The sequence below is a fragment of the Trachypithecus francoisi genome, unplaced genomic scaffold (assembly GCF_009764315.1).
Source record: "Trachypithecus francoisi isolate TF-2019V2 unplaced genomic scaffold, Tfra_2.0 Lachesis_group10, whole genome shotgun sequence".
NCBI lineage: Eukaryota > Metazoa > Chordata > Mammalia > Primates > Cercopithecidae > Trachypithecus > Trachypithecus francoisi.
Genome location: NW_022681455.1, coordinates 6,252,822 through 6,275,192, shown reverse-complemented (window position 1 = coordinate 6,275,192; position 22,371 = coordinate 6,252,822). Strand labels below are relative to the sequence as shown.

Below are 22,371 nucleotides of genomic sequence, written 5' to 3'. Positions count from 1 at the left end.
GTCTGTCTGGTATTTAGGTTTCTAATATGGATCATTCTCTTGGCCACCACACTTCACGCCAAGCTCAAAGATAACCATCCCAGATTTTAACCCTTGAGCCCAGTGAGGCATTTCAGGTTCTAAAAGTCACCTGTACTGATCCATCTTGTCTTCCCCTTAATTATAATGGAAACCTGAAATCATGTCTTGTCCCAACAACAAAGTCTACTCTAATCCAATGAAAATGTTGATAAAAACTTACTGGGAGCACAAACTGGTGACCTGAGAATAGGACCAGCTCACAGACAAGTCTTATTTAGCCAGACACGTATTTTAGAAAAATCTGAGTGCGTTCAGACAGAACAAGGACTCTCAGGTTTGCATACGTGTTCCTGACACTCAGGTGTCCTAAATCAAACTACATTAACATTACCTGTTTGTCCCTAAACGTATTTGACATTGTGACAGTGAAGACTGGCTTTGATCATCTAATTATTTTAGGTTACCCCATTCTGATTTTATTTTTTTAAGAAAATGCATCTTTCTATCATTTCTAAACTGAGATTTTCCAGAGGTCTTAATTCCAGTAAGACCTCTGCAGTATCCTCAGTGTATGAGCAGCTCTAACTCATTGAAGACTGTGACCATGATGAGCTACTATTTGAGACTCTAGTGAATATGCTTCTGGGTGGATTTAGGCAGTCCTATAGGGCATGAATGCTCCTTCCATCTTTTTAAAGGACAGTGCAAAATTTATTCCTTGATATTTGATTATTTTGGTGTTTCATTAGTTGTGATCAGGCTTGGTTACAAGTGATTAAAAAACAAGAATAACAGTGCTTTTTAAAAACTGAGACGGGTGGATCACGAGGTCAGGAGATCGAGACCATCCTGGCTAACACGGTGAAACCCCGTCTCTACTAAAAAATACAAAAAAATTAGCCGGGCGAGGTGGCGGGCGCCTGTAGTCCCAGCTACTCGGGAGGCTGAGGCAGGAGAATGGCGTGAACCTGGGAGGCGGAGCTTGCAGTGAGCTGAGATCTGGCCACAGCACTCCAGCCTGGGCGGCAGAGCGAGACTCCGTCTCAAAAAAAAAAAAAACTGATCAAATGTTTATTTAACTCTCACTTAAGAGACTGAGGAGGTGATCCAGGGCTGGAATGAGCTCAGGTTCCTTCTAATTGGCTGCATCATACACCATCCTTAAGGCTTTCCCAGTGTGATGCACATGGCTGCCTTAGCTCCAGCCATCATGTTCATGTTCCAGCTAGCAGAAAGGAAAATAAGTCCAGAAAGAGCACATCTCCACCTTTTAAGGACTCACGCCAGAAATTTCACACACACATATCTCCTTTTATACCCCTTGTTTACAGTTCAGTCATCTGGCTGTAACCAGATATAAGAAAAGTTGGAAAGTAAGATTCTTCTTGCAGACAAGTGCATAGCTAAATACTGGAGGTTCAAATACTATAGAGGAAGAAGAAAATGAATATTGAGGAGCAGCCAACAATCTCTAATTTCAATATACAAAACAGAATCATTATTTCAATAACTTAATTTTTCATTGTTTACACAACCGTCACAAAGATATTTGTTTTCTGCCCAGAAAAAATAAATGCATATGCTTAAACACACCCAACATGTCTGAATTCAAAGGTGAAAAAGCCCTAGCTCCCAGATGTATTATTTACTTTAATAATATCTATGATTATTATAAATGAAAAAATCTCTGCTATGGATTTTTTAAATGCTAAAATATGTTACGTTGAGTGCCTGTGACCATTTTAGTATACTGGAATAATCTAATATATGATGGATTCTATGTTAAATTTTTTCCATGAGAAATGACTATAAGTGCAACAAATAAGCAATTCTGAAAAAAAAATGAGAAAGGATGGCCCAACATGTGAACTTCTCATGAGGAATTAATTAGGTGCTATGGCTCACTAGACCTCCTGGGAGCCACCCCAAGAGGAGTTTCAGAGAGCAAAAGAAATGGGATAAATAAACAGTGGTGAGCCACCTGCAGAATTAGGGAGGTGGCTAAAAGGTTATGTGCCGTCAAAGAGCTGGTCAAGAAGCCTGAAGGAAGGCCATCTCTGATGGAAGATAGAAGTTGACTGTGGCCAAAGCAGCTGCCGACAGAGGGTGAGAACAGAGAGTCGTCCTGCAAAGCTTCAATGTGGTGTCTAGGGAGCATTGATATGGAGCCTTTTTAAGCACTTGCTGGAAAAAGAGGTGACCCCACTCAGCTGTTTGGGGCCACGAGCCTTTAGGATGTTAGCTTTGGCAGCAAAGACCCCATCTGCAAAGTTTCCATTTCTAGACACTAGCAAAGGGTCCAGTGCCTGCATCTGCCTTCATCCAAGGGGATCCTGCAGGGCTCCCTCTACCTTGGGACTTGGAAGCTTCTGCAGAGAGCACTCAATTGTCCTTCCATATGAGGTCAAGGAGAGAACTGTGAGCCCTGGTCCTTGATGTCTCCCACACAGCTTTGGTATCTCCATGCAAGCGATAGCTGTCACCCTGTAAACAGCAATGGAGCCTGAAGAGTGGGCTTCACTCAGGAGCAACTGAACCAATATCTGCTCCTCCAGGAGAAGTTCCTCATTGTCAATCTGAGGGATGAGAGAATAAGTAGAACATAGAAGGGCTCCTGAGTGCTCAGAAAGTAAGGAGGGACCTCTCAAAAGCCATTGGTGAAGTGGAATGAGGCTGCAAGCCCATATTCTCAAAAAATGAAGAGGAAACAATATGAAAAGATAGATGACATCAGGGCAAACCCCAAAAATCCAGAAACAAGAGGGTGAATGTACAAACATCAAAGGCCAGACCATATATACAAACAGAACTACAACCCACAGCCTGCAGCAACCTGCCCTGGAGACTATGTCACCTCTACATAGCCAGCCAGGAAGCTAGCGTGCTACTTATAAGTCAGACTTGTAGAAAGTAGGTTCTTACCTCTCATAACAACTCAGGAAGCCAAGCAATAACTTCTACAACAATTGTCAAAAATGGCCAGGACTCCATCGATAAATTACAGCTTTTTAAATTTGTGTCCATCCTTCCAATATAGGACCAACTGGAGAAAGCAAAATATACCCCCTAACCAATAAATGGGATTCCCATTCCTAGTGAGCCACCTCCAGCTTCCTCATGCCAACAGCCTCCAATCAGCACACACTGGAACCTTCCCTTTCCACCAGTCTAAAACTTTCCCACTCGTCTGCCTGCCTTTGGATTTCTGCCAAAATGTTAGTGATGGTGACTAACTGTCTTGCAAGCTCTGAATAAGTAGAGTTTTCTGGTTCTTATTTGGTTGGTCTTCATTTATTTCTGCAGAAACTATGTATCAGCTGTCAGTGCAAACATATCATCATTTGTTACCATATTCTCTTGTCCCAGGAAGCCTTCCTCTCTCTTCCCCACCTATCCACATCATACCCTTTCTTCCAAACCCCACTGCCTCCAAAACCCTACCCTGATAGTGGCGACTAATCTGACACTTTTGGTCCACAGTGGTTGGTGATTCCTATCACCTCCTGAAGGCCACTGGCATTCTATATCTCTGGAGTGCATTTTGGGGCTTGAATTATTTGTGTTACTGGTTGTCTTAGTGTCTAATTCAGATGGGTTTCAATGTCCTCCCACAAAACCCTGAGCATTTGCTACGGTGTCTCTCTCAGCAGTGTTACTCAAAGGGGGTCCACCAAGGCAATGTCAGCATTGCCTTGGGATGTTTCAGAAATGCTTATTAATTGGACCCTGCTCCCAACCTAGCTAATCAGAAAGGCCCTAGAGGATTGTGGTACACATTGTTTTTTTGTTTTTTCTTTTCTTTTTTTTCTTTTTTTTTGAGAGGCACTGCCTCACAGCCTCTAGCATGAATCAGTTCATAGGTCCTAGGAAGTATTCAATGAATACTCACAGAACAGAATCAATTACTTCCTTTAAATGAACCAAAGCTTCAAATAGAAGCACTGCCTTTTGTTTTCAAGGACTGAACACATGAAACTGAATGGAATTTTTCTGGCCTGAGAACAAAAGTAAAAAACATATTGAAACACAGCTCCTCCCAACACATTCAGCCATCACACACTTAGACACTTCAAAGAATAGAGATTTTTATGGCCTGTGAAGAGCGAGTTAAGTACTAGCAAATTCTCAGACTAACAATAGTGCCGAAGAAGCTGCCTACTAGATGGTAGTTTTGTTTTAAAAAAAAAAAGGAAGCTAATGACCGTGGAGAGGGCTGGTTCCTAACCAGGAGCTGCATCAAAAGTCAGACACTCAGGTGCATGAAGAAGTCTCAGGTACCTGGGAGGGAAAGGAGTGCAACGCAGTCAGGAGACGGAGTAGTGCCAAGTATCAAGGCAAAACTGCCTACAACAAAGTCTTTTTCTTTCTCCCCAAATGTGGCTATATATGCAAAACCTGGGCTCTGTTAACAGTTGAAACCAATTGGAGAAGTGAAGAATGTAAAATTATGTTGAGGGGGAATCTTGCATGCAGTTTGTGCAGGGTGTGTAGCTATAATCACTACTGAAAGAAAATTAGCTGCCCTAGTCAGATCCTGGATACTTCTAATAGCTTTGGTTTAAGGAAGTAAGGCCAGATGACTGGGCTTTTTTTTCTTATTATTTTTCAGAGAACACACGAAGTTGGCAAGAGAAAGGACATCTGAAATTCATGAAAATGATCACAGCACTGGCCTTGCATGTAGACCCCTGGCAACCAGCAACTCTGCAAACACTGCCACTTTCCCATCACTATGTTTTCTAAGTTGAATATGGGACTCTTCAGTAATGGGGGCTGCAAAGAGGGTTTGGGGACAGACAGTGAGTCACTTGCTGGCTTTACTACAGCATCCAGAGACGATCTGAAACGAAGTCCAGGCTGCTGCTGCTGCTAAGTGAAAGGAAAGACAGCCTTTGGGGTCAACAGACCCCTTATCATACACTGCTAAATAAGCATGTTTCATACAAACAACAGGCTTCATTTTAAATAGGACTTACCTCCGCTGCACAGACTCCATATACTTCTTAAGAATCCAACTTAAACTGGAAGATAAAGTCTGAGGTTTGAGATGGGCAGTGTTGTGTATGCTGTTTCACTGGTGTGAAATACTGATAATAAATCCAAAGAAAAACAAGTATATTTAGTCCAAGAATACCTTCATCTCCCTTCTACAAACAAAACATGATTAAAATCCCATACAAAGAGGTGAGCCTGCCTGTAGATAGGAAAGCTGGTAAATACATTAACGCCACCTTAAAATCTGAGTCTTATCATGCCTTGGCAATTATACCAGACAGTATAGAATGAAGAACTAAAAAGCCAATTATGGGCCCCTGGGCCATAGATTTCATAAAAAATTAATGCCGAGTGAAATAGAAAGCATCTGAACTACAGCTGGCAAACATGTGCATGTCTTTGATCGCCAAGACCCAGCAACAAAGAGCATTTTTGGTTATTGTTTGTTCGACTGGGACTTTCTTCTGTCATATTTCCTGCCTTTGCTGAAAGGCATTTTGAGACCAGAGAAGAAGTGGTGGGAAGTGAGGGTTGAAATAAAGATGGTAGTTGGCTGTTGTATTTAGAATAAATGGGCAGTTCTAACCCGCTATGGGTAACCACCCTGGTCCAGAGAACTTGAGTAAGGGTCCACAGGGCAGAAACACTGGGAGGCACTCGTGAGGTAGAAGAACCAAGGGGTGAGGTGTCCAGGAGGGATGTTCAATGTTGCTCTGCTCTTCACCCAGAAGTTTAGGGGCTGTCTGTAAGTCTTTTAGGGGAAAGGACCTCTCTCTTTCTCCCCACTGAATTCCTTGCAGCACCTAACAGAGTCCTTGACCCATATGAGGGTCCAACAAAAACTATTCTGTTGACCGCCCAGGGTGGTAGAGTCACCCCACCTCAGGGGTGGTCTCCAATAGGTACCAGCTAGCTGCCACATTCTAATGTCCCCATCCACTGAACCAGAAGACCTGGGCCTAGGTCACTGCTCAGAGGGTGTGGAGATATCCAGTCATGTCTTCCAGGAGCACCATGGGCCCAGCTCTAAGAGAGATCTTGGAATGTGTAGATTTGAAGGGAAATTTTGAGTATGAGAAAGATAGGAGGTTGGTGAAGGTGTACTTTAGCCAAGACAATGGACTTGGTTTTAAAAATGCCAGTTTGAGTCTGAAACCTGTAATGTACCAGCTGTGTGATGATGAGTAAGCCCCTTGGCCTCTCCAAGCCTCAGTTCCCTTGTATGAATAAAGCATTTTAGGGAGCATAAATCATTCTTTACACTTGCAGTTATTTAGTGCTCCCTTTTATGTGGCTCTCAGCCTCAGAAGCCAAAGTTTAAGTGAGTGGCTGACTGTTTAAGATAAAGGCAAAACAAAAAACAGTGGTGCATATATAATTTACTAAAAACCTTTACTTCCTTTTTTTGGTCAGCAACCATATTGCTTTCACTGACATAAGAGATTCCACTGACTTTAATGCGTTAATTAACTTGTATTTTCGTACATATATTATATGCCAGATTAGGTCCATAAGGAACATATTTGTTATAGGAGCAAAACAGAATATTTTGAAGTCTGTTAAATCATGAAAACAGACTTGCTGACAAAATTCCAAAATACTAGCTTTTAATATAGTTTGCCCTTCTTGACTGCAGACCTTAAAGATAGATATAATTTCTTAGTCATCACAAAGTCTGCCAATAGTAGATAGATAAATATTACCATATTAATTATACTACTGTATATTATAGCATATTCAGTATTAGTGCTGTATTACTATTATAAACAGTAGTAATAAATAATAAATATTTGTTAATCTAACAAGTAATAAATATTTATTAGATTAATGTGTCACCATTATCTCTTGCTGTATAACACACTATCCCAAATCTTAGTGGATTAAAATAACAGCCACTTCGTTTTATTGCTCACAATTTTATGATTTTGGCAGGGCTCAGCAGGGCAGTTTCTCTCTGCTCCATGCACCATCAACTGCAGCTCCTTGACTGGGGCCAGAGGATTCACTTGCCAGGTGACACACTCGCATCCTCACTCATGCTGCAGGTTGGCAGAGATGGCTGACACCTGGGCTCTGGTAGGATTATGAGGCAGCTGGACTCCTCTCCCTCCCTGTACACTCTCATGTCCCCACTGCTCCGTGTGGTCTCTCAGTATGGTTTCTCCATGTTAGCTGGACTCCAGGAATGTAGCTAGACTTCTTAATGTTGGTTAAGGGTTCTAAAAGCATGAAAAGGCAGCTGTTAGGACATCATATAGCTTAGGTGGAGAACTGGCATAGGGCCACTTCCACTGCACTCTGTTGGTTGAAGCCAGATTCACTGTGGAAGGGGACTACACTTGGGTGGGAATACGGGGAGGCATGGATGGTTGATCCATCCTTGGAAATTAGCTAATCTCAAATGAGTAAATGAACACAATCATTAAAGGACCCTTCAGGTTTGAGGGAGAATGTTTAAGAAAGTACTACATAAAGCCATACCTAGCTATAATATGTATGTGTACATATATATATACATAAATATATTTAACAGTAACCCAGGAGATTGCTTACAAGGTGAAAATATAGTAGAGAAATGACATAGGCCATATCCAATTCCATAAAACACAATACCACATCATATCCCACAGTTAAGCTTATAAAACATTATCGGTTCTCTTTCCCAGAACAAATGTCTTCATGGGCTTTATGATCATGAAATCAGATGCAACAATCAGAAGGAGTTTGAATAATCAGGCACAATGGACTATATTAAGTCATGGCTGTTAGAAGACTTCTTTTTGGGTTTTTGAAGACTTCTAGATCATTATCACTCACAGAAGCCAGCAGGAGAATCTTGGACCACTAAAAGCCCCTAGTAAAATTTCTTATATTCTTGGGCATCTGTACTGTCTTTTTCAGAACATAGGCATAAGGAACTCTTCTGAGTAAGTTACACTGTCGATATTTATTAATACACACACGCACACACACATGTATATATAAACAACTTCTGTTTAAGTTAAAACTGCATTGTGGGAAATATTTTCAGTGAATCATGATACATGTCCATATGATAGAGTTAGTACTTCTTTTTTTTTTTTTTTTTTTTTTTTTTTGAGGCGGAGTCTCGCTCTGTCGCCCGGACCGGAGTGCAGTGGCCGGATCTCAGCTCACTGCAAGCTCCGCCTCCCGGGTTTACGCCATTCTCCTGCCTCAGCCTCCCGAGTAGCTGGGACTACAGGCGCCCGCCACCTCGCCCGGCTAGTTTTTGTATTTTTAGTAGAGACGGGGTTTCACTGTGTTAGCCAGGATGGTCTCGATCTCCTGACCTCGTGATCCGCCCGTCTCGGCCCGCAGAGTTAGTACTTCTGATGCTATTTTAACCACTTATAGTTATCATTGTGAGAGGAGAAATGCACTAATAAGAAATGCTTTCACAGGAAGGGCTCTGGCACAGTTATCTGAAACTTCACTGCAGAAATTGCTGAGGGAGCATCAAAGAAAGGAGAACTTGCCCCTTTCTTTGGCTGTTGTAGCACCCACATGTGATTATGCAATGGCCTTTGGCTTGCCTTAGAAATTCATAGATCATTATCCAGAAGTTGTGCTGTTAGGAAGACTCTGGCTGACATGATGTCCCTTCCATTTCTGGCCTGGTGTTAGTGCTTCACCTCATCAGCAAGAAGGTGCAGTTGTGCGACTACAACAGAGGGCAGCAGCACTCTTGGGCAAGAGTCTGCCACAGACAAGGGCACCCTGCTGGCCCATATCCACAGACCTCACTAGAAGAGTTTGGTGAGGCCGGCGCGGTGGCTCACGCCTGTAATCCCAGCACTTTGGGAGGCCAAGACGAGTGGATCACGAGGTCAGGAGATCGAGACCATCCTGGCTAACACAGTGAAACCCCGTCTCTACTAAAAACTACAAAAAACTCTCCGGGCGTGGTGGTGGGCGCCTGTAGTCCCAGCTACTCGGGAGGCTGAGGCAGGAGAATGGCGTAAACCCAGGAGGCGGAGCTTGCAGTGAGCTGAGATCCGGCCACTGCACTCCAGCCTGGGCGACAGAGCAAGACTCCATCTCAAAAAAAAAAAAAAAAAGATTATAAGTTTTACGTGTATTTTACCACAATTAAAAATAATTTTTTTAAAAGACAAAGATATTCACTCTAAGTAAGTGGGTGCATTTGTTAAATCTTTCTTTCCTAAGGTGAGAACAGCTTTCTTCTATTTGCCTGCTATGAGGTGAGGCAGCCCCCAGCGATCCACCACTGCTCCCCATGAAGATAGAGTACAGATGATTGTAGAAGGAAAAGAGGCTGTCAGAGGCATGGTCCTCTCTTAGATCCCATGCCCTATTGTGGTGGCAACTGCGGTTATGCTTTATATTTTCCTTTTAAAATGTCATTGTCAGACTTTGTGAAAATTCTCATGAGGCTTCGAAAAATATGTGAATAGATACAGAGGGCCCCTTGCTTTCTCCCACTGCTCACTACTGTGGCTAGAACATGACTACAAACTGCCCACCCAGCCTCCCTTTCATCCTCTCCCCCAGTACACCTCCATCTGGAGTGGAAAGTTTTCTCCAGCTCCTACAGGATCAAGGGCAGTGGAGGAGAAAGACTCTCCCAAGAGATGAACTTGGGTCATTCATGTCAGAGGGTCTGGCATCTTTGTACAAGGCCAGTTGTTATTTATACCTACTCACCTCCCTCTGGAATTACATCTACAACCAACAAAATCCAGGTCTTGTTCAGCTGGAAAAAACCAGCAGCGTCCAGACATGACTGGGTTTTCTGTTTGTTTGTTTGAGATGTGAAGTTTTGCATGTAAATCAAATAGAGTTTGCCAGAAAATTCATTGCCTGAGCAAATACGGTCTGCTCCTTGGGTATTGCCAGGTAGGAGAAAGATGGTTTGTCTGGAGAGACTGCAGAGAAAAGTGTCAATACCATAGAAATGAAAACTCAAAATTAAAGGATCAAGGTGAGGGGATCCAGAATCCCTCCTCCTATGTATTTTCTGTTTATTCACAACTCCCAAAGTTTGCTACATATTTCTGACAGACGCCAGGATCCCAAAGTGATGTGTTTAGGCATTCTTACCCTACTTCTTGGGGAGGCAATGGGGTGACCCCTTCAGCTGCAGAAGAGTGAGAAGGTATGCTCAGGCCCGTGCAGCCAGAGGGAGTGCACGTCTCCTTGGAGGTCTCATGCTGAGCTGGTCAGGCCAAGAAAGTAGGGGCAGAACTGGATTAGCCTTGTGATGTTCCCACTGGAGTCTCCTCATGCTCCAAGCCTATTGACATCTCATGTGAGGGACTGACCATGCCATGACAAAAGAGCACAGTGTGTTGTGGCAGTCCTGGAACTGTTTGCCCGGAGAGGCTTTCCTCACCCTTTCCCTGTATGAGTGCAGAAAAGAGTTAACATAGCAAACTTGAAACTGGCTTAGAAAGCCATACTTGCAAGCTTGGCTTTGTCTGGCATCTGGGAACTTGGACTTCAGGAGTCTTCCCACTGTTCCCTGACTGACAGGTGGGGCTGGCTAGGCCTAAAATGTACAAAAAGTGTGGCTCACGCTGAACACCTGCTTCCTTCAAGGAGTCTGGAAAATGAATATGAGCTAGGCAGAGGGTACCTATATGACCAGCCCCCCATAAACACCCTGAGCCTCTGGTGAGCATCCCTGGCAGATGACATTACATGAGTGTTGTCACAACTCATTGCCAGGGTTGGTAGGCACAGCCCCTGTGCCTTGATTAGGAGAGGACCTTTGGAAGCTTCTGCCTGGTTTCCTCTGGACTTTGCCCAAGTGCCTTTTCTCTGCTAATTTGGATTTGTATCTTTTCGTCATGATTTACCGTGTAGTACATATAATATATGTACATTTGTATCTGATCGTGGGCATGTGGGTGGCCGAGTCTGGTGAGTCCTCCTAGTGAATCATAGAACCTGGGAATAGCCTTGGGGCCCCCAACACAGGAGTGGTGGGGCTACATTTGCCGGCGGTGTTTTCCAGAGTGCTTTGTCAACTGGTTCTAGTGGAGTTCAGCAAAATGGCAGACAAGGGAGGGAGAGGGAGCGGGAAGAAAGGGACAAGCTAGGATAGTTCTTCCCTCCCTCTTGACCCAGACAGTGTTTCTTGTAATGACTGCATCTAAAACTCCCACCAGACAAGACCACACAGTTCCAGTGCCTGACCTACCCTCAGTCCTCCCGCTATGATGACACTAACTCCTCTCTGCTGTTGCTAATTGTGGAGTTGACTCACCTTCTCCTGTTTGGTTTCTTTTTTTTTTTTTTGAGACGGAGTCTCGCTCTGTCACCCAGGCTGGAGTGCAGTGGCCGGATCTCAGCTCATTGCAAGCTCCGCCTCCCGGGTTCACGCCATTCTCCTGCCTCAGCCTCCCGAGTAGCTGGGACTACAGGTGCCCGCCACCTCGCCTGGCTAGTTTTTTGTATTTTTTAGTAGAGACGGGGTTTCACTGTGTTAGCCAGGATGGTCTCGATCTCCTGACCTCGTGATCCGCCCGACTCGGCCTCCCAAAGTGCTGGGATGACAGGCTTGTCCTGTTTGGTTTCTTGCCTCTTCTCTCACCTGTGTAACCAGTCCTCTACCTTAAATTCCTTCTTTTAGAAAGACCTAAAGTGGTTTTCGTTTTCCTGGATGAACCTCATCTGTTACATTCCTTAAATATTTATGTGGGTCCACCTCCATGCCAGGCAAGGGGCATTCAGAAATAGAAGACATCATCCCATCCTGAAGGACCTCAGAGACTATGCACCTGTGGAAGTTGCATCCCTAGCACAGTTCAAGATTCACTGTGTAACCGGAATCCTTTGTTCTGATGTCTCAGCCATATAACCAGGAGAAAATGCCCTGTAAAATGAATGGGCTTCAACCACATTCTAGGGCTTGGTGCCTTGGACACATTTTTATCGACTTTGTTAAGCACAAGGAAAGCCACTGCATTTATGATGCTTATGAGGTTAGTGGTTTGGGGGAGTCAGAAAGCCAACCACTGTGTGTGTATGTTCACACAGCCAATTATTAGTCTAAGGCCAAAACTGACACCGTGGAGGTGGTTGTGAGGGTGACAATCCTGTTCTGAATGCACAACTCAACTCCAAGTCCTGGGGGCACCTGGTATCTGCGCAACCTCATCTGAAGGGTACCAGGGTGGCTGCTCATCCTCAAACCCCACATGGGTGAGGGTATCTCGGAATCCTGGACACTCAGATTTGATATTTGCCAGGAGAACTACCAGAATATGATAGTTAGGGATTGGGGGGCTGGTTAAAAAAATACTGAGGAGACCTGAAATTGTATGAATGCTGAGGAGAAGCAGTGCTAGACATCTTTAGGGCCTTTCTGTAGCACTCAGCAAGGAATGTGGCAAAGATGGACTTTGGATAGTTAAGTGGTCAGCAGCCTCTCTCCAGGGAACTCTGGCTGGAGTCCCTACCTTTTTGTAGTCTAGTGCGGGTACAGCCAAGGAAACAGAACATGATCATGCAGTGTGAGGAGCACTACAACAAGGTAAACTCCTCATAAGACATCTGGGGAGTCAGTGGACGGAGGCCAGGCAGGGAAGAAAGATGGTAGAGGAAGATGGTAGGGAAGAAAGATGGAAGCCAAATAGCAGAAGCTTAGTGATGAAGAGGAAGAGAGGAGAAACAACAGTGGAAGGTGGGGAGGGGAGACTGGTGTTGGGGGAAGGTTTTTTAAAATACTGGAAACCTTAAATTGTAGGAATGCTGAGGGAAAGAAGAGTGCTAGAGGCAGGGTCCAGCTTGTGTAGGGTCTCGTCAGTTTAAACTTGCAATTTATCCAAAAAGCAAAGAGAAGTAGCCATATAAGGGCTTTGAGCAAATAATTTGATTTCGGATTTGAGCCCCGAAATGTTCATTCTGACTGCATTGTAGAGAATTGGCTGGAAAGGGGTTCATGGGTAGCTTCAAGGGCTGTTTAAGAGATAGGATAGAAAATATTTGCTCAGGGATCGAATTTGATGATTGAGGAAGAGAAACAAGGAAGCCTCAGGAATGATGCCCACATGTCTGGCATACCACCTGCGTGTAAGGTGATGGTATTCACTGAGGTGGGGAACTCCTGAGACGCACCAGGTTTTCAGGGAAACTGATACATCTCATGTTAGACATGATGAGCGTGTGTTGTCACTGGAATGTGACAAGCGAGGATAGCCAGTAGGCACTTCGATAAGGGAATCTGAAGTTCTGGAAAAGATCCCAACTAAAGACCCAGATTTGGGAGGTGTCGGGGTATAGATGGAACTTTAAAACAAAGGGAGTGACTGAGACAATCAAGGAATATTGTGCTGCACTGGAGGAAACCGCAGTGTTCAATGTCAAGGAGGCCTAGGAAAAATGCCTTCAAAGAGAGAGTTCAACGCTTCCAAAAGGTCAGGTAAATAAGAACTGAATCCTGTCTTTTGGCCTGAGCACAGGCCTCGGAGATCTCCAGGTTCAGTAGAATGATGAGGTGGAAGCCAGATGGCAGAAACTTAGTGATGAAGCGGAGGAGAGGAGGAGTAACAGCAGGAGGGGGGACATAGGTCGGGGGAGGTGTTTTAATAAATATTGAAGAGACCTGAAATTGCATGAATGCTGAGAAGTAGCAGTGTTAGCAAGCAGGAGCTTGAAGCTACAAGAGAAAGAGTGGATAAGAGACACAACAAAGCCCTGGAGAACAAGGCAACATAGAAGCCTGGTTTGGAGATGCAGCGGGGAGGAGGGACCTTCCCAACTTTAGTAACAGGAAGAAAGAGGAAAAGATAGATAAGGTTGCAGGTGAGTTCATAGATCTGGTAGCAGAAAATTGAGAGAATTTCTAACCAATGGCATCTTTTTTTTTTCTTCTTCTTCTTCTCTGTAACATCAGGAGATTGAGTGGCAGGGTCAGAAATTTGAAGACAGTGAAGAGGGTTAGAAATAGTCATGTTTGACTGGGTGCAGCGGCTCATGCCTGTAATCCCAGCACTTTGGGAAGCCAAGGAGGGTGGATCACCTGAGGTCAGAAGTTCAAGACCAGCCTGGTCAACATGGTTAAGCCCCATCTCTACTAAAAATACAAAAATTAGCCTGGCATGGTAGTGTGCACCTGTGGTTCCAGCTACTTGGGAGGCTGAGGCAGGAGAATCACTTGAACCTGGGAGGTGGAGTTTGCACTCCAGCCTTTGCAACAGAGCAAGACTCCATCTGAAAGATGAAAGAAAGGAAGGAAGAAAGGAAGGAAGAAAGGAAGAAAGGAAGGAAGAAAGGAAGAAAGAAGGAAGGAAGAAAGGAAGGAAGGAAGAAAGGAAGGAAAGAAAGAAAAAAAGAAAGAAAGAAAGAGAGAGAGAGAAGAGAAAGGAAGGGAAGGTAAGGGAAAGGAAAGGAAAGCAAAGGAAAGGAAAGGAAGGGAAAGGAAAAGGAAAAGGAAAGGAAAGGAAAGGGAAAGGGAAAGGGAAGGGAAGGGAAGGAAAGGAAAGGAAAATTTTAGGAGGAAAATTTTCTTTTCTTTCTCTCTAATTTTTGAACATGCACTAAAATGATTTTCAGAGAAAACAAAGTGTGATTTTCTAATATGCATGGCACTATTAAAGACGTTTACTCATGTTCCTTGGGGCTAGGCATCCCATTCCTGCAGGAAGTCTTGTGGTTAGGCGGTGGCTGTGGCTCTGGGATGATTCAGGAATGCAGACCATGCCTTATTTGCAGAGGTGGGACACGTTGCTCTCACTGGATGCATGGTCACAACTGTCTGGGTGACCTGTCTGTGGGAGGGCAGACCCCTCCTGCCAAGCCACAGTAGCAGCCGACCTGCAGGCAAAAGCATTCCTTTGTAAAGGAGACCCTCCCAGACCCTCTGACCAAAAGGGATGGGTGGGAACTTCCTGGCACTGCAGGGTCCCTTGCCTGGTACTCCCAGTAACGGGGAGGGGGTTGTGGGGGCAGAACTAGGGGTGGGGATGGGGAGGAGAAGCAGGAATGAGAAATTGGGAGTCAGAGGGGTAAGTGGGAGAGAAGGAGGCACCTGCCGGGATAACAAGCCAGGATGAAGTAAATAGAAAATCCTCAGAGCTCCCTTGCTGGGCTCCAGCTGTGGAGAAGGGGGAGGAGAAAACCCTGTGGGACAGGGGAGGAGGGTGAGGGCTCCTCTTGGGAAGTTATTTAAGAGCCAACTGTCTAGTCTTTCCGGAGTCCGTTTGAGGAAGTCCCCGAGGCGCACAGAGCAAGCCCACGCGAGGGCACCTCTGGAGGGGAGTGCCTGCAGGTAAGCTGCCGTCCCTGCACCCTAAGAGCCAGGGGCCCGCTGCGTCCGCCTCCTGCACCTCGGTTTCCCGGGTGAACCCGCAAGCGGCTTGCCCTGGGCCCTGTGGCGCCGGTCACAGGCAGTCCCACTTGCCCAATCCTCGCTTCCCGCCCCCAGCTCCGCACCTGCCCAGCCCAGGTTCTGAGCGGGACTTCTCTCAGGCTCTCCACGGAGCTCTCCTGCAGCCGTTGCTTGCTTGGAAGGCCACCAGATGGGGATGGGGGAGTCGGGGGTGCTTCCCCGAGGGACAAGCCCCCTTTCCTCAGGGGAGCAGATTATGGAGCTGGAACACAAAAGGTGAGGGGAGTGGGACCAAGTGAGCACAGCCCGCCCGGCATCGCCTTCCTCCATCCCAATTTGGAGCTGAACTTCAGCCACTTCTCCTCCTTAGACACGCCCAGAAGCGAGGGCTCCTGCCCGCCGCACGCATTCACCCAGCCAGGCGTGCACCTGGGGCAACCCACTTCTTCCCCTTAGCAGTGTATCTTCCAACACTGTTCTGCACCCCTAGCCATGCCACAGCCTACCTTTGGTATTTCCCACCAGAGGATGGCTCTCTCCAGCCTTCTCCCTATCATTAACCCTTTTTCTGTCTTCTCCCTCCCTTCCCCCCTCAGCTCACCAATGACTGTAAATATGTTTATCTATACTTACGGGTACCTATTCACACCTCATGCAGTCAAACACTCCTGTCTCCTTCTCAGACCAAACACCTTAGGCGTGGTTGTCTTTTCTCTAGCATGTTGTTAGTGTTCCACATGTCTCTGGAACCATCTCTCTACTCTGGTGGCCTCTACAATGGGGACTCTTCATCTCTTGGGGGTGTGCCTGGTTTTTGAAAATAGCCAAGTCGCCAGGAGTCATGACTGGGTAATCCAGGGGATCAAGGAGGAACCTTCATTGGGCCCAGAAACAAAGTCCCCCTTCATTTGGTCAGTTGGTCAACAAGTACTTACTGGTCACTGACCTTCAGGTGTGTGTTGTTTAAACTGGCTCAGTGCCTGCACAAGCTCCAAAGGAAGGGGAAGCAGGCTTGGGGCATGGGAAATGTTGGCAACCCTGACTTCCTAAGCCTATTGATAGCCCTGTTTAAAATTGCACGCCCAATCTCTCCACCTCCTTATCCTCCTCCATGTGGTTCTGTTTCCAAAGCAGTTCCTACCTCCTCAGACCCCTAACTGGGTTTACTTATGGCTCTTGCTGGGCTCCACCCTAACCCTACCAGACTATAATCTGTCAGCAAAAATTCTGTTTTGTTCTCTGATGTATGCCATGTACCTAGATCACAGCCTGGCATGTTGTAGGCCCTCAATAAATATTGGTTGAATTAAATTGCAAATGTGAATGCTTTAGAAGACAACATTTATCTGGACATGGTTGTGTGAGTTTATTCTTAAAAGTGACTTATAATCTCATAAATCTCTATGAAATGAACATAGATACAGCACATGCATATGGCAGGAAAGATTTCTTGCGAAGATGCTGCTGTAGGATTATGGAAGGTGGGGGAATCCTGGTCTCCACAAATCTTTTAATTTTTATATTTATGTAAATAAACCCCTTTTCTTCTGCTTTCCATATGTTTTGACACACACAAAATATCCCCAAGATCCTTGGGGAACTGTATTCCATCATTAGACTAATCATTGCTGCCACTTCTCAGTTTTTATTTATGCAAACCGCAAAATGTGTTGCTCAAGTGCTATCACACAGATATGTCTGTTGCTCTATTTTGGAATCCTTGTCTCAAATGTTACTCACTTTCCATGCCTTTTCTGTTGTCTTTTTTTTTTTTTTTTTCTGAAGGACCTTGTCAAGTTAAGAATGTCAGAAACCTCCAGAGTCGCCTTTGGAGGCAGGAGAGCGGTTCCACCCAATAACTCTAATGCAGCGGAAGATGACTTGCCCACACTGGAGCCTCAGGGCGTGGTGCCCCGGGGCGTCAACCTGCAAGGTATGAGCATACGCCCCCTGCCCACCACTCTGGGTCCAGGCACAGCTGGGCCCTGGCCCCTCTTCCCTGCAGGTAAACATCCTCTGTCTACACTGGGGTTCCCACAAAAGGAAGGCTGCTGTCAATCTCTGGTTTTATAAAGGAAGGAAGCAAAAGCTTTCTTTTAAGTGGTGAAAGCACCAGAGACCCAGAGCCTTGTCCCAGTTCTGCCACTTACTGACCTTGTAACCTCAGGGAAGTTGCTTTGTCTTTCTGCCACTCAACTATTTCCTGTACAAAACCAGAGTGCTGGATTAGCTAGGGCCTCTTCCAGCCCTACTGCTCCATGCTGCAGAGAATTTTCTCTAGCTGGAATATTCCACTTCCAAAATATTGTGGCTGTTTTGCTTGTCTGGCTTGCACCTCCTTCCTTCTCCCTCCTCCCTTTTCCATCCATTGCTGTGAATTTCAGAGCCGGGGAGAAGTGCCAGACTCTGACAGTAATAGAGATAGAAGCCCTCTATTTCTCTCCAGAGCAGCCTGGTGAGCTGGCAAGGCAAGCTGCTTCCCCAGCCTCTTGCCTCTGCCTGATCCCTAGAAACCTGCTCCGGATACAGCGGCCAGCAGTTGACCTCCTCTCAGCCCTGTCAGCGGGGACAAGGCCCAGGTGCCAGCACTGGTTTGGTGATACAGACATCATTCCCCTGGGCCACTGCAGGGACATTCAGACTCATGTCCCCGAGTGGCATAGCATTCATGCACCAACATCCAGTTTTACTCCTAAGGGTGTTCTGTGCTGGGTTTCACTGGGGAGAAAACATCCATTTGCTGGGATAGGTGAGCATGGTCATGCTGGAGCTGTGTAGCTGATTCCCCTCGCTAGAAGGAGACCAATGCCTGAAAGCCCAGACTGATGCATCGCTCCATATAGCAAAGGGAAAGGAGAAGTGCAGTTTATCCAGCAAGCCAGACAACTGCCCGGGTGTTGTGGACTGGTGTCACTGTGTTACTATCACACTAGATGATTTGATATCAAATAGTGAAATCAGGGAGGCATCCAGTACATCCAAGTTTGGGAAAAGAGGTTCACAGAACAGAAGAGCATCTTCAGTCAGGTGGTAGAGTTTGAGGGGCTAAGATGAACTTGTAGTTCTGAAGTCTCTCTCCCAGCTGGGTGCCACTCTTTAAACCCAACCATGACAGCCACAGAACTGGGTTTAAGAGAACTTGCTAATCAACGAGTCCTCATCCTCATGTTATAGGTTAGGAAATAGAGGCTGAAGGTAAGCAGTTGATATTCACTCCTTGCCCAGTCGATGAGTCTTTTTTCTTTAAGAATGCAAATAAAATTGAAAAGCCTACAGACATCAAATTATTAAGCAGGTTGCCTTTGTGTATTCCATCTTCTAGCAAAATTCCCCTGTGGCACAGAAGACTCTGGGCCCCCAGAAAGCGGGTGCAGGCACTGGGAGAAGTGAGCAGTAAGAACATGAGGAGTAATGACACAGCTGCCCTTGCCACATGAGGAGTCAGGACACAGCCACGCTTGCCAGGATTGGTGGGGAAAAATGGGGACCTCTACAAAGGCAGTGCAGGGAAGCAGAGAGCAGAGGCAGAAGACCTGGCTTCCTGCTCCACATCTGCCCCTTCTTGCTCATTCTGGGAAAGTCATAGAGGTGCCCAAGCCTCAGTTTCTCCATCAGCAAAATGGAAGCAATGCCTACTTCACAGGTTGTCATGAGCATCTAGTGAGCAGTGTCTATGATCATGTCTGAGCCACAGCACATGACCGATAAGTGTTCATTGACTGGGAATGTGCAACTTATCATACCCCAGCAAGGTCAGGAAAACACTCCAGGGAATACTTGTTCCTATGGGGAATATGTACAACCTGTAGCCCCCATAAATCTGACGTCTGAACAAAGTGCTGCTAGTAAGACATAAAAACTGTCAGAGAACATGTGCGGGTAGGCCAATTAAGAAAAAAAAAATCTGGGGTTACTGCTTTTGTTGATTTCTAGAGGCAGAGGTGGGGAGCAGCATAACTGAACTATTCTGAAAAAAATAGTCATTATTTATTTTGCAGTCATATGTGTCCACAACCCAAGTGACATTCTGGGATATCCATTAGAGGCACTGGCATAAGAGTATGAATGTCCCGTGACTGTAGAATGAATGAACAAACAGTCAATCACTTGTGAATTGAATGACTCAGATCTAGTGGCATTATAATTTATTATTAATAACGAGCTCCAGATTTCATACATATGCATTCATTTAATATTTTTCACACAGACAAGATAAGTGTTACATGCTCTGGGGATATGGTTTCTGAAGCCCAGAATCATGACAGCAAGTCCCAGACGAGGACAGGAAATAAACCTGTCCACACACACATATACCAGTACACAAACCATCGGAACAAGGAGGTCTATCTCCTGGTTACCCTTTGCATTTCAGATTTATGTTTAATTGTTCTAAAAGCAGGTTTTCTGGCACTATATATCAAGTTTTCTCCCTAAGGGACGGAATTTGCTAAGCGACTAAACCTTGGAAAGCATAGTCATTCATTTTCAAAATGCCATCTTCATGCAGTTCACCCAGTGGCCACTAGTGGCCTCTAAGAAGCCTTGTATCCGTGGTCACCAATCTGCGGATGATGACTTTGGCTCCGGAAACACCAGCCCCAAGTGAAACTCTTGTCTCCATTTTTTTCAGTGGCCCCTTTTCCCGTTAGCAAGCTGCTCTTGTAATATTGACTGAGAAATGCAGAGAGGCAAGAAGAGGAAGCGGGGGGAAATGGCTGGTTTTTCATTTCTAATAGTTCTGTAGCAGAGAGTCCTGCCCATCATTGTGTGTGACATATACAATGTTATAAGGTATACTGAGTATATATAGTACCCTTAAGTCATAGCTTTGGTAACAGTTGGTTAAGAATTATTTTGGTAAAATCTATATTTTAAAATGTATAAACTCAGGTAAGTTTCCTCTCATGCACACCATGATATTCAAGAAAAAAATGAAATATTTGAGGTGGGCACTGAAATCCCAGAGGCTTGACCAGCCAGTCAGTGGTAGCGTTTGACATCCTTGCATGGTTTTAGGCATCCTTAATGTCACCCTTTGAATTCAGCTGTAGCCAGGAAAGGTACTGAGACGATCTCCCGGGATTTGGATTTGTATCAGTTTCTAACAGACCACTCTGCAGGCTTAGTGGGTGTTTCTGAACAATCTCTCCACTGCCTGCCTGGTCTCAAAGATTATGTGTAGCTGCAAATGTAACATGCCAGAAGAAATCTTATGTTGTTGGTCTGGTTTGGCTTTATATTGTTAACAATAGGTGACCATCTGTAGCAGCAATTGGAATCATGTGACAGTTCTAATGTATTGAGTTAAAACTGGAAAGCAAGCCTGGCTCTATGAAAAAATTAAACATAGGTGGGTTCTAGTAGTTTTTCAGGCTAATGGGGTCTTATACCTTCCTGAGAATCTCCTCCATCCCACCATTCCTTGTCAGAATCAAATCAACCAATTAATGATAAGCCTCCTCTTTGTGCAGCGTAAACCTCTCTGGATTGAAGGTCACTGAGCAACTTGAGAGGCATTCAATGTATGACTGAGAAATGCTATTGTCCAGCAGCAGTTCCCCCTTTCATTGAGTTCCTGGAAAAATATACACTTGTTTTCACATATGTGTCAGGAGCTGCTCCAGGTTCTCCCTGAGGACATAAAGTTGAGTAAGTCCGTCCCTGGCCTCAAAAAAGTGTCAGTGTAGAGACAAAATAAATAAAAGATCATTGCAATTCAGTGTAATAAAGACTGTGACTGTGATTTATGCACATTTCAGTGAAATAACAGAAATCAATGTCTAGTGGTGTGGTGGAGTGGGGAAGAGGATGAGGAGGGCTTCTTGATGCAAGGATATTGGAGCTGGGACTTAGAGGATGAGTAGGAGTGTTCCTGACAGGCAAGCACATGGAAAAGTGTTTGCAGTAGAGGGAACAGCATGTGCCAAGTGAGGAGTGACTAAAAGACGAAAGAGAAGACACAAGCCTGGGAAAATACGGCAGGTATCACACCATAACAAGGCCTTGGGGATCTTGCTTTCCTCCTACAGATAATGGGGGACTTGAGAAGGTTTCTAATTAGCAGAAATACATAATCAGAATTATACTTTACAAAGTGGTAAGGAGGGCTGGGCACTGTGGCTCTTGTCTGTAATCCCAGGACTTTGGGAGGCCAAGGTGGGCAGATCACCAGGTCAGGAGTTCGAGACCAGCCTGGTCAACATGGTGAAACCCTGTCTCTACTAAAAATACAAAAATTAGCTGCGTGTGGTGGTGGGAGCCTGTAATCCCAGCTACTTGGGAGGCTGAGGCAGGAGAATCACTTGAATCTGGGAGGCGGAGATTGCAGTGAGCCAAGTTTGTGCTATTGCACTCCAGCCTAGGCAACAAGACGAAGACTCCATTTCAAAAAAAAAAAAAAAAGTGTAAGGAGAAAATGGGGAACAGGAGATACATTTGGACGCTGTGGAGATACTCCAGGCTAGAAGAGGAATAGACCAGAGGGATTTTAGCACCTGGAGGTATGGGGCTCATTTCTCTTGTTCCAGCTTCCTCTGAGCACCTGAGCAATGCTTCAATGTTATAGGGTCCAGGATGTATTAATAGCAACACTTTATAAATTAAGCAACTTAAGAAAATGTTTTTAATCATTCTAATTAAGGACACGTTAAAATTGTGGGCACCCAAAAGAAATGTGAGAAAGAGGTCTTTTTCCTGTTTGTTTGTTTTTTTAAATAAATAAACAAACCAGTTTCTCTTGGATAGCATTTATGCTTATAGTTTAGTAATACTATTACCAAAAACTGCATGGAGAATTCAGTTCACCAGGGAATTCCTAGAATATAAACCTAAACATTTAACTTATCTCAAGATCCCATCTGTGACAGGTATAATCATTCTCTGAAGAATATTTTACAATCTAGGGAGACAATAATTTACATTTTTTCATATTAGAGAAAGAGTAGGAGGACAGGGAGGCAGTTGCTTCTCCGGAGATTTTTTTCTTTTCTTTTACAGTTCATTATCCAGTATGTTTGGAATTAGGCTAAATTGTGTTAGGT

At 44.9% G+C, this 22,371-nt stretch overlaps 1 protein-coding gene and 2 long non-coding RNA genes across 5 annotated transcripts in view; 2 read left to right on the top strand and 1 right to left on the bottom strand.

The window, feature by feature from the left end:
- Positions 1–5,190, top strand: part of LOC117086677 — a 142,507-nt gene extending 137,317 nt beyond the window's left edge. The window contains exon 3 of the long non-coding RNA XR_004438527.1: positions 4,631–5,190. This is a non-coding gene — a long non-coding RNA (uncharacterized LOC117086677). The remainder of the gene's footprint in view (positions 1–4,630) is intronic.
- Positions 1,090–16,363, bottom strand: LOC117086675. Of its 2 annotated transcripts, XR_004438523.1 has the most exons (8): positions 16,278–16,363; positions 15,965–16,138; positions 15,436–15,593; positions 10,099–10,397; positions 9,703–9,923; positions 6,930–7,235; positions 4,998–5,108; positions 1,090–1,246 (listed from the first exon to the last, which is right to left on the bottom strand). It is a non-coding gene; the product is annotated as an uncharacterized LOC117086675 (long non-coding RNA). The 2 variants fall into 2 exon arrangements; XR_004438524.1 differs by lacking the exons at positions 4,998–5,108; positions 6,930–7,235; positions 9,703–9,923 and adding an exon at positions 2,373–2,597.
- F13A1 (coagulation factor XIII A chain) overlaps positions 15,027–22,371 on the top strand; it is a 157,395-nt gene continuing 150,050 nt past the window's right edge. Inside the window, exons 1-2 of one of the 2 annotated variants that reach the window (XM_033216116.1) lie at positions 15,027–15,271; positions 17,117–17,264. In XM_033216116.1, the coding sequence (XP_033072007.1) occupies positions 17,135–17,264 (130 nt within the window). In that variant the 5' untranslated portion in view covers positions 15,027–15,271; positions 17,117–17,134. Of the gene's footprint in view, positions 15,272–15,480; positions 15,608–17,116; positions 17,265–22,371 lie in introns of those variants that run through there. The other variant, XM_033216117.1, reaches the window with a different exon arrangement.